Genomic DNA, 18,878 nt, shown 5'->3' on the forward strand with positions numbered 1-18,878 from the left:
TAGAAGTTGCTATTGGGCTGCATGGAGGAAATTGGTAAAAAGGTATCCCAAGGGTGAAGGAAACTCAAGGAAGATCTAAGTTTCGAAGCACCCAAAGTAGGATGAGGATTTTGATGCATTCTAAAATTTTTAGAAAGAATTAGAAGCTCAAATTTGAAGGCGAGCTTCCTAAGATATTTTTCAATAAGTTTCATGGAGGATTTTTTTTTTTTTTATTTTTTTTTAAATTTGGGGTGGAATTAATGCTATAAGTGTTGAAAATTGAAGAAAGTCAGAAAAGGGGTTGTTGGCTAAGGAAGAAAAAGGTTTGCTATGAGAGGCTGTTGGTGGTGGGCTAAATTCAGTGCATAGGTGCTTAGGGTTATATGTCTTTCTGTGCTCACGCCCACAAACACACCGTGTTCACAAAGGGATGGCTGCGACACACCATCGTTTGACACCCAGCCTTAGCACACACGCTTACTTGAGAATTGCCACACACCTAGTTGTCCGTGCGTGAGATCTAGTGCCCATAACTTGTGTCATGAACTAAGTGTAGCACCCATGAGCCCAAGGAAGGCAGGCGGCTAACCATGCAATACAGTGAAGGAGTGAACCTTGGCTTAAAGAAGGTTGTTTGAGTGAAGGGGTAGTCGAGGCTTTAAACGGTTAAAAGGGAGCTAAATAAGAATGAGTGGCTTTTACTTTTTCAAAGTATTTTAAAAATCATGCTTATGATATGGTTTATGCAAAGTTTTCATATGTTATACCTAATATAGGTATGGTCCTCCAAATGAGTTGAAGGATGATTTTGATAAACTTGTTTATTTATGATTTTTCCAAAGACGACTATGTTATGATGTTTATGTTGTTCTCAAGTTATGTTTTACAAAGGGCCACATGTTGATGTCATGTTTTAAAAAAAATTATGATAGGTTATTCTTTTTAAAAGATTTACGAAGTACTATGTTTTCCAAAGTAGTTTAAGCCCATGCAATGATTTCCAAAGAGATTTGTAGCAAATATATTTATGAACTCAAAACATGTTTATGTTGGACGCATGATATGGTTTAAATGAAACAATGTTTCTAAATTATGCCAAAGCTTTAAGTTTCTCATACATGAGCTAGATGATCTAATCTTTCTAAGACATTGTTTAAGCATGATACGTTCTAATTGAGTTAGATGTTCTAATGTTTTCAAGTATCATGAAGTTAGGTTTATTCCAAAAGGAGTTTATGCTATGATTTATGAGTGAATGTTATGAGATTTTAAGTTTTCCTAAAAGGATTTTAATAAGCATGTTGGAATTGACAAGCATGTTTAATGACCTTTAAGTATGATTTCTCTATGATCTCAAAAAAGGATTTTAATAAGCGATGTATGATGGTTATGAATAGATTATGGTTGTGGAATAGAAGGGTTTCCAACCACTAGCTAGGTACCCTGGATTGTTGACATATGACAGAGGCATTTGATGGGAATTGTTAGTATACGCTAATGGGAAATGTCATCGTACTGTAGTATGTTTAACTGGGACTTGTCTACATGTACACATAGGGATGGGATAGGATAGGGTACAAGTCAAGTATGTTTTCAAGTTTGATGAAAAGTTTCATAAGTTAGTTATCAACAGTCAAGCAAAGGAAGCTGATGATAGCCAATTTGTTACTAGATCAAAGTATATTTCCTGATTTCATAAGACTCAATGAGTTTAGTCTCTGGATTTTTGAGATATTATGTTATGTTATTGTCATATTTTAATGTGAATTTTTTATGAGTATGGTCTTCATCAGTTAGGGAGATGAAACTGATGAATGACAGTCTTCTGAAAGGCTAAGTATATTTTCCTAGTTTGAGTGGAAATTTATGATCTAAATCTCTGATCTTCTTGAGGTGTTTTAATATGAATTTTCCTGGTTAAAATGGAAACTATGTTTGAGTAATCTATAGTTAAAGTATTAAAGGGTTATACATGAAATCTTTGGTTTTAATGGAGATGTTTTACTTAAGTGATATTCTTTGTTTTACTGGAACCCGTGTAAGAACTTTTCTTTGGTTTTAGTGAGAAGTTAAATGAAACTTTTGCTTTTCACATTTCATGAGAAAGACTAAATGATATGTATTATGTTAAAGAGTTCTCTAGTTTTCATCGAGATAAGTAAGAACTCGATGTTCCATGCTGAGACTATGTTTTCCTAAGAATAATTGAGTGAAGCTTATGTAATGCTTTATGTTAAGATCCAGTTTTATTGATCTTCATTATTGAATCTTATTTCAAAAGGAATTTCCAAAGTTAGCTTATGTATTATAAATTATGCCACTCACTAGGTTTTCCTGCTCACGCTTTTAAATGTTTTGTTCCCCCTACCCCCAGGTAGCAGGAAGAGTTCTAGGGTTCCAAGGTTACAGGGTTGTTGTCAGATAAGGTTCTGTCTGCCATCATCTCAAAGCATTTTATAGATTGTATCAATGTCATAGTTTTGGTTTGTATTTTGTAAGCCTCTACGAAAGTCGAGTAAGAAATTGGTATGTAAATAAGTTTGTATTTAGGGTTATAATGTTGTGAGTGGAGTTTATGGTGGTGATATGTTATGATATGTCTTGTGTTGGTTATGTCATTACACAGGCTTACAACATGTTTAAATTCTAAATTTGACTGATTAAGTTCGCAGTACATGTCATTGAAGGGCTAGCATCTGCTGTCTTCACATCTTCTATTAAGTGAAATAGGTAAGCCCAGGAAAGGGTTTGAGACTAGGTCATATAAATTTGTTCTTCCAATTCTCCATGTTAGAAGTTCTCATTAAACTCCTTCTCTCTGTGAATTCTCGAGCTTTATATTTAATGCCCTCTAAAGATGATATTCCCTCTTTTTTCTTGAAGACCCAATTACAAATGACAATTTTTCTCTTTTTAAGCCGCTTAACTAATCCTAAGTCTAATTTTTCTCTAGAGATTCCATCTCACCCCCTATAGCAGCATGCCATTAAGTAGACTCACTATGTGACACGGTTTCTCTATAGGTGGATGGCTTATGATGATCCACCTCTTCAGCAACCTATAGTGCAAAACTAACCATTACCCAAAACAATACATCTTATGAGGTCCAACACCAACTCTTCTAGCTATGTCACGATCTATACTTAGTTGATTTACTTGTGAACTAGAAATCTCAGGAAGAATAACTTCTGGTGTTTCTGTCACATCAATTTCTGACAGCATGTCTGTATCTATAGTAATGTGTTGATCTTCTCTACCTTGGTGTTGTAATTCATTTATAGCTATAACACCCAAGTATTCATGGGATTTCTTAGGTTGATAGAAGAATTTGGAATTAAAAGCCTTGAAGGGAAAAGATTGGCTAAGTACTTAAACTATGCTTTGGAGGAAGGAAAAATTTGTAAGTGTTGGAGGCATAAGAGGATTTGGGTAAAACATTTAGTTAAGTATCCAAACTATGCTATGTGAATAAGAGCTGAATTCATAGCATAGGGAAGAATAAAGAATGTTGCTTAAAATAGTTGGTAGATTTACAGCATAGCAAGTGAGTGTTAGAGTTTATGTTCTAAATCTCAATCCTGAGTATTTTGGGAACTTCTGCCTTTGAGGGTGGTTCTTTAATTAGTATGGATAAGAGTGGCTAGATTGCCAACTCAACATGCCTACCTTTTTGGGGACTTGTTCTATTTGGGAGCTAGAAACTCAGTTAGACAAGATGGAATTCATTTCTTGCCCGAAGTAGGGGCAAGTAGATAGATTGCTCCCTTAAGGGATGATTCTGGGGCTTAAACATAGTGGACTCAGTCATAGTAGGACTATGACTTATATTCATTAGAGGAATCAGTGGTACTTAAGGAGTTAGATGTAACTATAGGTACATAACGGTTATTGGCCCAACTGTACTTACGAGCGATCTGTGAAGGGTTATCGCACTATTGATTGGTTGATATGGATACATAATATATCTGTAGTAAGGAAAGTTCAGTTGTCGGTCTTTAGTGGAGTGTCTGGTAGTTAACAGATGGTGGATCGCATGACTAAAAAGTTTAGTCCGTTATTCACATACCGTTGGATCTTTGAGCCATATGTCCATAAGGTCCCCTTGGTAGCTCAATGGATTCAAGTTGAGAATCAATTCTTGGTGTTGATTTGAAATGTTTAAATTGACAAGAGGGAATTCGATAATATATGATATGATCGGTGTGGTGTATGAAATACATCAAGTGGAAGATTGTGTAAATGAGATTTATATTAAGGATCATGAAATAGATAAAGAGCTATGGTTTATATGTTTCATGAGAAGAAATATTAAAATTATAGGTTATAAATATACTATGGTAAGCTGGTTATCATATGTATTTATAATAATATTAATTATTGGATAATTATTTCTTTTTCTCTAATAACCAATTGAGTGGGAGGTTATTGGTGGTTTCATTGTAACCGTGAGATAAAGGGAAAAGTGTTTTCCTAAATTTAGTAGTTGTTGAAAAGAGATTTTCTATTCTCGGAATCTACTCACAGTGGTTGTCAAGTGAATAAGATTTACTAAACGACAGCAGAAGAGAGACTAGACGATCATGGAATGATACTATACGATAGTTTACTCAGCTGACTGATAGCTAAACGATCATGCAACTTTTGCTAAATGACAGCGGAACTTCTTCTAAATGATTGGGCATCGTCTATGTGGTAGACCTTGTCATCTCTCACTTGCTCAATCGTTTACACAATTGTTCCTCCGGTCTTGTCCTCTAACCAAGTCCAAACAGACCCCACATTTTTGGATTCTCACACCAAGAATACCAAGGTAGCCATTGTGGTGGTGTCGTACTCAACTCGACATAGTCAAGATTTTTAGAGGTCGTTCATTGAGTTCGCTGTGTTCGTGGTCTTGGAGTTTGTTATGTTCGTGATTGCTGTAATCGTGTAGTGTAGTGGTGGTAGTGTTTGAGCGTTCGTGATTGCCGTCTTGCTGTGAACGAGCGTTTGTGATCAAGGGTGTTGAATATGAGTCTTCAAAGGTATGTGTTATTCTTCTCTTGATCTTAGTAAAACATGTTGTAATTTCGTATGTTGCATAGTCTGCATGTTTTCGTTTCTTGATTGTAATTGTTAATATTCATATACAAATGAAATTTTGAACGATCATTCCACTACTCATGGAAATTCTCATGTCTAATTTTCTTCAGTAACTATAGGAGTAAAATGGTAATTTGATCCAACTATAGGTATGAGCGATTTGTGAAGGGTTAAATCCCTGTTAATTGGTTATATCCGTGGACACATAAATAAATCTATAGTGTGAAGAGGGCAACTATCAGTCTTTAATTGAGTGCCCAGTAGTTAATGAACATTGATTAATTTAATTAAAAATTTTAATTAAATAATCTCATATCATTGGAGCTTCTAATCTCTAGGTCCATAAGACACTTTTGTTATTTAGTTAAATTAGCTCTAATGATAATTTTGGAAAGTTATGGAGAAAGTCTCCATATAATTCATTATTTTGCCCAAATTAGAAAGGGAATTTATTTGATGAAACCTAGCTTCCAAAACGTTTTCTTCTGAAATTTTCTCTTCCCCATATTCTCTATTCTTTAATGGTCGATATTAATGCATGGGGTAAAATGGTAATTTGACCAAGTTATTTTTTTATGGCTTTTTTTAATGGTCGATACCAATGCATGGGGACTCAATCTCTTCAGTGATGGCTGTTAATCAATGTTAGTTAATAGTATTTTTTTTTATTTATTTGAACTTGACATTTTCAATATCCGTTGGCAAATCACCCACAGAAAATTTCAATTAGCTATTTAAAACCCTCTATTTTGGCCTTTGGAGAAGGTGGTGAGACGTGGGTTTCTTGTTATTGTTTGATTGAAGTTCTTACCATCGTACACATGTAATTGATAAATCCGATGTGTTAATTTCCCTCTGTTGGTTTATCTTTTGTGTTGAGTCTTAATGCATACTTGTTTGCTTGATCTGGAGGAATGTTTTGAGGGCTTATTGAGTGGGATTGTGTAACTTTAATTTGGATGTTTCAAGCTCTCACTATTAGAAATCAAAGTTCACGTGCTTTTTTAATTGGTTCTTCAATTATTTCTCATGAATTTTCAGTTTGAGAAAATCTTTTGATCAAAGTTCCTCAATTTTTTCATTTCATTATCATCGCTGGGGAGCTAATTTCTCAATAAAAAAATGCCAATCTCTTGGAGGTTGAGATTTTGGCAAAGAAGTTATCACTTATTTCTCAAGATTTTTACAATTTTCATTAGGAGTAATGTTGTGCCAAAGGCGTATCTCATGATTAATTAGGTTGGATTATAGAACAATGGTCTAATTTATGTTTAATCTGGTCAAATATTTGTAATTTGTGTCTTTAAGTTGTCAAATGATATATTTTTTTAAAAAAAGCTGTCAGGATAAAAGTAAACAAAATTTTAGACATTTGAGAATAGAAAGAATAAACACTGATTTTTCTTTATTCAAATAATCATATTTATTCTAGAATTGGATTCCTCACAAAGTTACTAAGAGATTATACACACATTGTAAAGAAGGTAAGAACAACTTTCCATTTAGGAGCCAAAGCAATATGGACGATTTTTGAATGAAATCACATTTGGCATGTTCACTAACTGAAGAAACTGCATGAATATTGAATATTGATTGATAGATTAGGAGGCTTTTATTTTTGTTGTGGCGCTTCCAATATAGCATTGGATTGACAAATTTGAATGGAAGGTTATGTGAGCTTTATTGAGAAAAAAAAGTAATTGATTACTTCTTCTAGCTTGTGTCGTGGAGTTTGGATTCTTAGTTTGAACATTCTTTCATTTTTTCAAGTTTTAAAACATTACATAACAAAAGAAAAAGTTAACAAGTAAGAAAAGACATAAGTACTTTTTCTAAACTTAATGAAGTTATTCTTGTAACGATGAGTTGTGATCTCTTTCATATATGTTTGTTGGCACTGATTATTTATTTTGGTAGACTTAAGTACTTTTGCTAATGTGAAAATCTCTTTCAATTATTTGTTGGCATTAATTTATTTTTGTAGACTTAAATTCCTTTTCAATTGATGAGAATCTCTTTTAAATGCTTGTTGACATTGATTTATTTTAGTAGGCGTACTTTCAAATTTTTAGTCAAGTTAAAGCAGCCCTAGTTACAATATAAAGGACTCCAAAAGTAAAGGCAATTATTATGGTGTTTTCTACCTCACCCTTTGGTCATGGTTAAGAGTGGTAAGTTCTTCAATTCTCATGGGAGATTTAGTGTATAGAAAAAGTATAATAGGATTGTGTCTCTATGATTAATTATAATGTTGCCTAGACTATTTTTTGCAATCTTTCATTATTTACCATCTTTTCCTCTTTTAGTGAGTGCTTGATTCTTTTGTTTGTTGATTCTATTAATAAATATTCGTATAATTGTTTTTTCCATTGAAAATGTTTTGCTTGAATCAATTTTTTCTCTAAGGATAATTTGTTTGGAAGATTATAACTCATTGTTTAAAGTCTCCAACTCATATTTCAACTTGTGATAGGTAAACTTCCCTTCCAAAGAAGAGCTAGTTTTTTTTTTCTTTAATTATTTTGTGAATTAATTTGCTTATAATTAATTAGATGACTTTATAACATTGTTGTGATCTTCTGATCTTCTGCAAATAGAAGGGACCAACTGGAATAATTTCTTTTGTGTAATGTTTGCATTTATTAAAAGTCTTATTGTGGTATAGTTTATTTCTGTTGCAGTGATTGGCTTTCAAAATAATAGAGTTTTTTCTTTAAAAGAAAAGTCCCTTCACTGGTCTTACCAACAAAAATGGGCTGCTAAAAGAAGAGAATATCTTTAAAAAAAAGACGTCGATTGTTAACCATGACATAGAGACATTTTTAAGAACCTTTTTTTTCTTGTTTTGATTGTCAAAATGTTACTTGGGCATTGTTTTGGGAGTTTTTAGAGTGAAAGTGTCACCTAGACACTTGTTAGGTAGTTTTTAGAGTCAAGGTGTCATTTTTAGGTGTTTTTCTTCCTATTTTCTGTGATCTTTAAACCTTGTGGCCTTGGATACTTGGACATTGTTGAATCATTCAATTAAAAGACTTGAAACATGGAGATGAATTTGATTGTATAAGTAAAAATTATTGACGCTTTTTAGTGTTATTTAAGAATGAGACTGGGATGATTGGGGAAATTTAGTTAATATATTTGGTAGAGTTTGGGGGATAATTTAGTTTAACCATGACATAGAGACATTTTTTAGGAACCTTTTTTTCTGGGTTTGATTGTCAAAATGTTAATTGGGCATTGTTTTGGGAGTTTTTATAGTGAAAGTGTCACTTAGACACTTTTTAGATAGTTTTTAGAGTCAAAGTGTCATTTTTAGGTGTTTTTCTTCCTATTTTCTATGATCTTTAAACCTTGTGGCCTTGGATACTTGGACATTGTTGAATCATTCAATTAAAAGACTTGAAACGTGGAGATGAATTTGATTGTATAAGTGAAAATTATTGACACATTTTAGTGTTATTTAAGAATGAGACTGGGATGATTGGGGAAATTTAGTTAATATATTTGATAGAATTTGGGGGATAATTTAGTTTTTTCTCAATGACGTAGATTGATTTGTAAACATTACCTTCTTCTTTATTGCACGTTTCTTTTGGTACCTTACATAAAGAAGTTACTATAGAGTGAAGTTAGTACCCCTTTCCTTTTACTTATGATTCTTGGTTTATGATTGTTTCTCAAGCAATCAATAACTGAGTTGTAATATCATATTCTTATGTGCTTACTACATGTGTGGATGAACTAACGGTTATTGGTTTTCTTTTGGTTTTTCTTTTTCTTTTTATAGAATTTTCAGCTATTTTGACTATCAAAGAAGACAAATACTTGAAATTTCATTGTTGAAAAAGTAATTTTAATATCTAAAAAACAAGCGTGGGTAGTTCTTTAGCTTTTTGGAGTTACTAATTAATATAATGTTTTTGTCACTTAAACATCAAATGAGATGGTTTCTCATATTTTGAACATTATATTTATCACCACATATTGAAGATTGCCATATTTTAGTTGATCATATTGGTATAGTATTTATGGTTTTCTTCTTATTAAATAACATAGTATTTGAAGGTTTGGATCTTATGCTTCCTCTAATTGGTCGATGACATCTTTTATGAGGATGTGTGGGGTCGATCTTCTAACGAAATCTACCTTTTCTTATGGTTCATTAAACTCTTCCTTGATTATAGAGGGTTGTTTCGCCTCTTCTTGTTTCTCATTTGATTATATTGATTATCCTGATTGAATTTTCAATAGATTTTATCATTAGGGTTTAGGTGATGTGGTTGTATTCTATTTTAGTGACTATGAGCTGATTTTTGGACTTAGGATTGGTGGTTCTGAGCTTTATTTTGTGGTTGGGCTGTTTGATTAGTTATCAAAATGAATTCGTTTTATGCTTCTATTCTTAAGAGTGGTATAAAATCGAAGGAAGAGCTTGATGATTATATTTGTTGGGATGCTCTTTGATCAATTCTATGTGAATAAGTTGGATGTTAGATGATCAAATCTAGGGCAAATAAATTTAACATAAAATTAAAGGGGAATTAAGGATGATTGAGAATGTAGATATCTGGGACCTGTGTATTGGGATGAGATGGTGGCGTACTTTAAGGCACTTTACTTTTATACAATAATTTGTGGACTTCGTTATTAGATAAGCTTTTATTATTTGTAGACTTCTTTCCTTAAACATATTTTAACCGATTTCAACAAATGAGAATACTTAGAGGTTACTTGGGTAATATGCAGTTTTTGGTGTCAAATTAAATTAAGAATAGGAAATACTTGCTCTTTGTAACTTAGATATTTGTGAATTGATTTTAACCATTGTGCCTATCCTTTGTTTGCTTTAAGCTAAATAATCAACATTTGGCTTGCTTCCAAATTATTATTTTATCACAGCACAATTTTATGTTCTTGTTCTCTTAAAAGGTTATGTTATTTGGTCTCTTATTCTGTTAAGTGTTCTTATTTTGTTAAGAGGTTGTATCTTTGTTCTCTTGAGAATTTAGAGAAAGTTATGTTGGTTATTTTTTGCAATTATAGGTCCAAAACCAATGCTTTATGTTGTTCTTTATGATTGCAATACAACTCCAAGATGAAGTTTATGATTTTCCTTTAGATTCAAAAGTGGTCTTAATCAAATTTCAAGTGTAATATAATGTACCATTATTGGAGATATCAGGTACAAGTTTGAGTTTTTTCTTTTATATTTTTTGCACAAAGTTGACATGTAATAAAATCTTTTGTTTGTATCTTTCTCGATATAACTTGTGTATTTCTTTATGGATTCATTTGGTACGTTGGCTCCCTTCAATGGAGTAAGTAGCAAATGTAAATACAGGGTAAATAAAGTCTATGAAAATATACTTCTAGTTCCCCTCATAGTTTCTCAATTTTGTCTTTCATATTAGTTCTCAATGTTAATGTAAAGTGTATGTCCCAAACTCCCATCTCCAACCTTCATATCTCATTTAGATCTTGGATTTTTGCAAGACTTGCATTTGGTCAAGGAGGAACGCTAGGCTTCGATGGAGATGCACATATCACTCAACTTATTTGTATAAGTTTCATTTTGTATTCTTTTTGTTCTTAATGTTGAAAATTCTTAATTTTGCATTTGGATTTGTAAATTGTTGGCTTGACCAAATATCTAGTGTTAAAGGCTTTGACTTTTCTTTAGGTATTGATCCATGTTTTCAAGAATACACATCTTTAAAATAAGTGTTAGCTTCAATCTTCTTGTTTATGTCAAATAACTATGTAAACCCTTGATATTATAGGTTTATTGAATCGAAGGTAAAGGTTGTGATTTCTCTATCTTTGAACTTTGGTTTATGGTCTCTTTAGTTGCATGCAGTATTTTTTCTCCTTTCTACAATTTTAGTTTTACATCATGTTCTGTCATACCTCCTCCCAGATTTTATTTCTTACCTAAAAGGAGGCGTGAAACAACATATATCACTCTTTCATGACACCTATTGCACATTCTTACTAGTATCCCTTTAAAACAATTAATTTCGCTGCAGAAAACTTAATGAAGTAAACGAAATTGAAACTTTGTTTAGGAAACTAGTTTACAAATTTTAAGCTATGTTTTACAACAGTAGCCCCATCCCGACTACAAACTTTATTCTAGTAATTATTCTATCTTGTGGCAGACCTCGGCCACTTACTGCAACCTGGACTTTTCTGCTACCTGCAAAGAAAACATGAAAATAAAACATGAGCTTTTAAAGCCCAGTGAGTGGAATCATAATTCTATAAGTCTATTACAACTTATAACATCATAACATGAGGTTACTACGCAAACCTCCATCTTGCATGAAGCTTTTAACAAACCTACCTACACACGTGATAAATAGTTAACATTTCACATCTATAAACATTCATAAACTTATTTGCACATAATTCTCCCTTTCATGGGCTCAAAAGCTAGGCCCGTCGACCCTCTAACCATCCCATGCAATGTTTCTCCCACAGGCTCAGGAACTAGACTTCTCAGTCCCCTGACCATCATATGAGATTCCATCTTGGGCTTAGGAGCTAGGTTCGTTGACCCCTTGAATATCCCAATCCCATGCTCACCTCATGGTAACAAGCATTCATTCATAACAATAGCATATTAATTTAGAATATGCTAGAAGACTAAAATAAGAAACCATTCACAGTGATCTGTTGGGATTGCTCTTTCCTTTCCGGTTCACCCAGTTTCTATTGGCCTCTTGTTGAATCCTAATTCAGATTCAACTTCAAGCTTAGATTACTTATCATTCTGAACCATATCTCAAGACATTTTCTTCTACAAAAATGTTTAAAAATGTCTTAACTAGTTCAACTTAAAGTTTGGCCTTGAGATTCTCTCGAGAGAGTTCGGAGTCTCAAGTTTTTTCTACTTTGCCCAACTATCTCCTTATTTGTGAGCACCTCTCGGTTTCTCTTAAGTTTGATAGCCTTAAACTTAGAATTTCCTTATAGCAGCCCTCATACCAAAACTACATTCAATTTAAAAGCTTTTGGTCCAAAAATCATCTAATTTTCACGAGTAGTTTAGAATAATTCCTTGTTTAAACTTAGGACAGTCGTCTGTCTGTACAGTCTACACCGCCCAGTGTCTCTGCTTTGATCATCGCTCGGATCAACATGCTCTTCCTCCGTTCAACGCACGGATTCCTCTTAATTATTCTCATCTACTCCCATTCGGTGATCTTTCAAAATGGAAATGCTTTTTGTGAACTTAAGTGAAGCCTCTTGCCCTATTTATAGGCATTCATCCTTCATCTTATCTTGACACCTCCAGCTTGTAGCATTTCCAGGCATTCCCTTTTCAGGTCGCCAACGCTCAACCTTGCCACCACCAGCTTTAAGTGTTCACTTCTTCTTCTTAAAGTTTAACTTAACCGATTTGTATGCCTTCTCCTTTGCCCAGCTCAAATTTCATGGTCTTCATGCATTCCCTTTGATTGCCATATGTCCAGTTAATCTTTTCAGCCCACAGCTCTCAGATATCCTTAGCGTGTAGTACATCATATAGCTCTGGCGTTACCATATGACTTATCGTTTAATAAACTCTCGTTGTCGCTCTTTACTCAACAATCTCACTGTTACTCATCGTGTAACGCCTGCCTATTGTATAACACTTACGTCTCATCGTATAGCTCCATCGTCTAGTGATCTTTTGCTATCGCTGATCACCCAACGATCTTTCTTTCGCTCATCATTCAATGTATAGCCTATCATAGCTCATCGTATATTGATCTCTCGCCATCACTTAACAATCTCACTCTCGCTCATCGCGTACCTCTCGATGTTAACGATCTCACTGTTGCTCATCGTGTAGCATTGACCCCTATCGTCTAACGCACTGCGCCCATTGTCTAGCACATCCGCTTAATGTGTAGTGCCATCGTCCAGCGTCTGCGTCTATTGTGCAACGCCCACTGTCTAGTGCTTCACCTATCGTGTAGCGTGGATGTGTTGATTTATCAGTGATGAAAGGATGTGTGAATGCGATGATAATGTAAGTTTTCCTAACAAAGCCCAAGTATAAGCCTTCTTAGGGTCCATGTAAGTCCAGGGTTGAACGCATGGATTACTAAATAGATATGCGATAGATTCTCTAATCTTATTATGATGTTGATTAAGAAGTAGATGGTGATTTAACTTTTATTTTCTAATGCGATGGAATTAAATGCACAGCGATGAAAGTGTGGTGTTGTAACAAATATGCGATAAAGGGGTTGAGATGTGGTTTTGCTAGCATTTCTTAAGGTATTGTACAAGTCATGCGATCATGCTATACATAAATATTAAGCACTACATTTCTCAATGCATAATGCTACATTTCCTATGTCTAGGACGCATGCGATGTGTATGGAATGTGACAAATAGAACTTATTTCTAAGTCTCTACTCTTGCTTATGCGATTTAATTCGACTCTCTTAAGCTTAGATTCTGCCTTTAGATTACTCTCTCTAATACACCAAATGATGAATGAAGCATACATAAGACAAGATGATCGCATAAAGTACATAGCTTAAGTCATGCTAACTAAGTACTTCTCAACCCATTCACGAATTTAGCTACTCATGTATGGTGTGAAGAGACTAAACATAAATTGAAATAAAGTTCTCATTCTTGCAAATAAAGTGTTTAAGTACAAAACAATAAACGGTGTAAGTATCAAGCCAGGTAGCAATTTCTTGCTTCTTCTGGCGTTTACACTACTCTTATCACTTCAATTCTTTCACAAATTGTTAACTCTTGCTCTCGCAAGGGTTTAGTGTCCCTCTTTCGTGTTGTTTCTAGAAGTCTCTCGACCTCTCCGATTCTTTCACAAATTGTAAACTCTTGCTCTCGCAAATAACTCCGTTTAACTGCTTTTATGCGATGAGCGTTTAGTGATCGCAATTTTCTTTTAGTTTGGCGCATTTCAATTGTAATATTGCCTATTGACTATTGCTTTCTCCCATTGTTTTAATAATTTTAGCTTTAATAAATTGTATTTCTACTAGTTATCAAGCGCTCACGCTCATTGTGTAGCACTTGCGTCTATCGCCCAGCGCCCACGTATCGTCTAGCTTCTACGCTTATCGTCTAGCGTCCTAGCTCATCATTTAGCGCTATCGTCTAGTGCTATCGACTAGCGTTGTCTCAAGTGTTTATGTTGATCGTGTAGTATCATCACCTCTCATGTCGTGTTATCGTCTAGCACTCGCATCGTTTAGCATCACACGTAGCTACACGATCATCTAGCACATCACTTCGCTTTCTCCCATTGTTTTAATAATTTGAGCTTTAATAACTTGTATTCTACTAGTCATTACACCCCCAAATTTAAAACAATGCTTGCCCTTAAGCATAAACTAAAGATTTCTCAAAATTTTAATCGTCTCTACCCTGCCTAGGCTTCTCATGATGCCTTATTCAAACCGCTGAACCGTTGTCATTATTAATTTCTATCCTAATCTCTTTCTAAAATATTTCTAACCTTTAGGGACTGCAAGCTTAATCTGAAAATATATATATATATATCTTTACTCATTTCCCAGGACATCGCATGATTTATTTCAAATTTTATCAAACCGGGGTGTGAAAGTGGTTTTGGCTCTCGCGATGAATTTAGATATTAGTTTTGCGATCTTGCGCTGATCCGAGTCCTAGCCTTCGTTTTGGCTTGCCCACGGGTGTCATGCGGACATCCAACTACGAGCGAGGCGCTCTTTTCAGTCAAAACTTATGCATCTTTTTATTTGGCAGCGGAGTTGCAATCGCTTAGCTTCTACGTTGATCATGATTCCCACCTTCGTTTTGGCTTTCCCCACCGGTGTCATGCAGACATCCAACTACGTGCAGGATCCGATCTCAACATTTATTATTATTATTATTATTATTTCTTCTTTTTTGAAATGAAATTCTGAAAATAACAAGGTTGAAAATAACACTCACCCCCAAATTTAAAACATAGCAATGTCCTCATAGCTGAAAACGAAATAATTCATTCGTTGGACTCAGAAAATTTTGTAAAAATAGTTTCTAAGTAAAGCTTGCAGACCAACTAAATTTTAAAAATGTTTTGTGAATCGATTGTTCTGAAATTAATCCGACTCTAGTTCATGCGATTGAAAAAGAGGCATATATTTTATCATTGAAGTCGTAATTGGCAAAGGATGAATGTGAAGACCAAATAAAGCAATAAAAAATTCAGAATTGAGTCAAACGAGAGTTTGCAATAGTGTAATTCAGCAATATTAAATTGAAAGTGAGAAGTACAAAAATTGAAATAAGATGAGGCAAGGAGGGACACAACCCCAAAATTTAATTTTTTGCCTGCATCATTTTGATCGCATCCTTTCCTGCGATGGCCTGACATTGTAATTACGAAGAATTGTGCTTTTTTCAGAAGCTCAACCGATCGCGTGTTTTAAGCCCATCGCATTACTCCGTCGCATTCGTTTTTTGCGATCAAAATGATGAAATGAAAAAGATAGAAAGAAGTATGAAGAAAAGAGTTAATAATCATAAAAAATAGTGAACATGCAGAAAGTAAAATAGATTCTTGAAAGAAAAACAAAAAGGATGCTCAAACGGATATACTTCATCCTTTATAAATGTATGTCACTTATCATCGTATGGACTGAGTGTTTCTTCTTTATTCTGCCTTACCCAAGTCAATAGAGGTTTTCTCACGTTGGAAATCCCCTCTCTGATACAACTTTACTCTTTGTCCATTCACTTTAAATGCGTTGGTCCCATCTTCATTGGTCAAATCCACCGCTCCATGCGGGAATACTTCCTTGATTATGAAAGGCCCAGATCAACGCGACTTCAGTTTTCCAGGAAAGAGACGCATACTAGAGTTGAACAGTAATACCCTTTGACCTGCCTTGAGGTTTTTTTCGCAAAGACGCTTATCATGCCATCGCTTGGTGCATTCTTTGTAAATTTTGGAATTCTCATATGCTTATAATCTCCACTCGTCCAACTCTAGTAGTTGAAGTTGTCTCTTTCTCCTGTAGCCTTAAGATCAAAGTTAAGTTTTTTAGCTTCCCACATCGCCTTATATTCCAGTTCCAACGGTAGATGACAAGTCTTTCCAAACACCAACGCATATGGTGACATGCCTATGGGTGTCTTATAAGCAGTCTGATATGCCCACAAGGCATCATCTAGTTTCATGGCCCAATCCTTCAGTGATGGGTTCACCACCTTCTCTAAGATTGACTTGATTTCTATGTTAGAAACATTTGCTTGTCCATTTGTTTGGGGGTGATATGCGGTGGCGATCTTATGGTGGACATTATATTGATCAACAGTTTACTAACAATGTGATTCACAAAGTGGGTCCCTTCGTCACTTATTATGGCGCGTAGGGTGTCAAATCAAGTGAAGATGTTTTTCTACAAGAACTTAGATACTGTTGCTGCATCGTTTGCAATGCATGAAACAGCTTCAATCCATTTGGAAACATAATCGACCGCCAGTAGGATGTATTTATGACCATTTGACGATGAAAATGGTCCCATAAAATCTATTTCCCAGACGTCGAATAAATCTACCTCCAAAATGATGTTCATTGGCATCACATTTTTTTCTAAAATGCTTCCAGTGCGTTGGCACTTATCGTATTTCATGGAGTATTCTCGTGCATCTTTAAACAGAGTGGGTCAGTAATACCCACATTGCAAAACTTTCACTGCTGTACGCTATCCGCCAAAATGCCTTCCATAGTGTGATTCATGACATTAAAACAATTTGCGATGGAAAGTAGTTTCTGGAACACAGAGTCTCAATATCTGGTCTGGTCCCCTTTTATAGAGATTTGGATCGTTCTAGTGGTAAAATTTGCATTCATGTATGAGCCTTTTCTTTTGATGGGATGTGTAGTTTTCAAGGAATTGTTTGCAGACCAAGAATTTGAAAATATCTGCATACCAAGGTAGTTCTTCAATCCTAACCAACTGCTCATCAAGAAATGAGACGTTTACCTTCGAGTGGATGCGATCCACTTCTGGATTTTCTAATCGTGATAAACAGTCAGCGACCTTGTTCTCTGTTCCCTTTCGGTCGATTATTTCCATATCAAATTCTTGGAGTAAGAGAACCCATCAGATTAGTCTAGGTTTCGCATCTTTTTTTGTCATCGAATGGTCTGTGTAGACAATCACTTTTGACCCCAACAAATAAGGTATGAATTTTTCAATCGCAAAAATCACTGCTAAAAGTTCCTTTTCGATGATGGTGTAATTCGCCTGCGTGGAGTTTAGCGTTCTGCTAGCGCATATGCGATGGGGATGTAACATTATCTTTACTTTTTGTGCAAAGACTGCACCCATCGCGTATCCGTTGGCATCGCACATCGGTTCGAATGACTTCGTCCAACCGGTGCGATCAGAATTGGTACTGTAGTCAAAACGTCTTTTAGTGTTTCGAATATAGTGAAGCAGTGTGAATCAAAATCAAAGGGTCTATTAGCTTCCAACAACGCATTCAAAGGTCGAGCGATTTTAAAAAAGTCGTTCACAAATCTTTTAGAAAACCCCGCGTGTTCTAGGAAGCTCTTTAAAGCTTTCACATTCGCTGGAGTTGGAAGTTTTTCTATAGCTTCAATCTTTGCTTTGTCTACCTCTAACCCATTCCTTGAAACTTTGTGCCCGAGCACAATTCCTTCCTTGACCATAAAATGGCACTTTTCTTTCTTTAACACCAGCTTAGTTTCTTCACATTTTTTCAGTATTTTCTCCAAGTTTTGCAGACAGATTTCATATGTTTGTCCATAGATTGAGAAGTCATCTATAAAAATTTCAACTGAATCTTCAAGGTACTCGGAGAATTTCTCCATCATACACCTTTGAAACGTACTGGGTGCATTGCATAATCTAAAAGGCATGCGATGAAAGGCAAATGTTCCATATGGACATGTGAATGTGGTCTTTTCTTGATCCTCTGGTGCGATCATAATTTGGTTAAAGCCTGCGTACCCATCAAGGAAGCAAACATAATCATTCCTCGCTAATCTGTCGAGCATTTGCTCAATGAAAGGTAGGAGAAATGATCTTTCTTTGTCGGCGCGTTGAGTTTCCTGTAGTCTATACAAATCCACCAATCCGTGACGGTCTTCATAGGGATCAATTTGTTGTTTGCGTTAGGAACCACTTTCATCCCACCCTTTTTGGGAACACATTGCATGGGGCTGACCCACATGCTATCTATGATAAGGTAGATAATGCCGGCATCTTACCATTTGATGATTTCTTTTTTGACAACCTCTTTCATCGTAGGGTTCAGTCTGCGTTGAGGTTCTATTGAGCCCTTCTGATTTTCTTCAAGCCAGATTTGATACATGCAATACGTTGGGTTGATACGTCTGATGTCTACGAGCGTCCATCCAATCACTCTAACATATTTTTTTAGAACACTAATCCGCGTGGTTTCTTTTTCTTCAGGTAACGTAGAGGATATGATGACTGGTAAAGTTTCATTCTGATCGAGAAACACATACTTCAAGTGGGTTGGTAGAGTTTTTAGTTTTAGTGTAGGTGGTTGCTCTAAAGAGGGCTTCTGTACTTTCCTTTCTTCATCAAAATTCATCATTTCATTATTCTTCAACATCTCTGTTATCGCATGGCAAGTCTCAATGGATGCTATCGTATCCTCTCTTTCTTCATTTTCTTCCTCGGACTCTAATGTTCAACGCAAGTTTGTTCATCATCGGAATCTGATAAGCCTTCCTCATTTGGGAACTTCATTGCCTTGATAATATTGAACTTGAGCTTCTTTCTATTAACGCTCATTGTGATTTCTCCCTTATGCACATC

The 18,878-nt window shown here is 35.0% G+C and overlaps 1 protein-coding gene across 1 annotated transcript; it reads right to left on the reverse strand.

The window, feature by feature from the left end:
- Positions 1-17,368: 17,368 nt before the first annotated feature.
- LOC120069565 (uncharacterized mitochondrial protein AtMg00860-like) lies at positions 17,369-17,902 on the reverse strand. The gene has a single exon (XM_039021355.1). It carries the CDS (start codon positions 17,900-17,902, stop codon positions 17,369-17,371), a length of 534 nt encoding a protein of 177 aa, XP_038877283.1.
- Between the last annotated feature and the right edge of the window lie 976 nt (positions 17,903-18,878).

The sequence above is a fragment of the Benincasa hispida genome, unplaced genomic scaffold, assembly GCF_009727055.1.
Source record: "Benincasa hispida cultivar B227 unplaced genomic scaffold, ASM972705v1 Contig508, whole genome shotgun sequence".
NCBI lineage: Eukaryota > Viridiplantae > Streptophyta > Magnoliopsida > Cucurbitales > Cucurbitaceae > Benincasa > Benincasa hispida.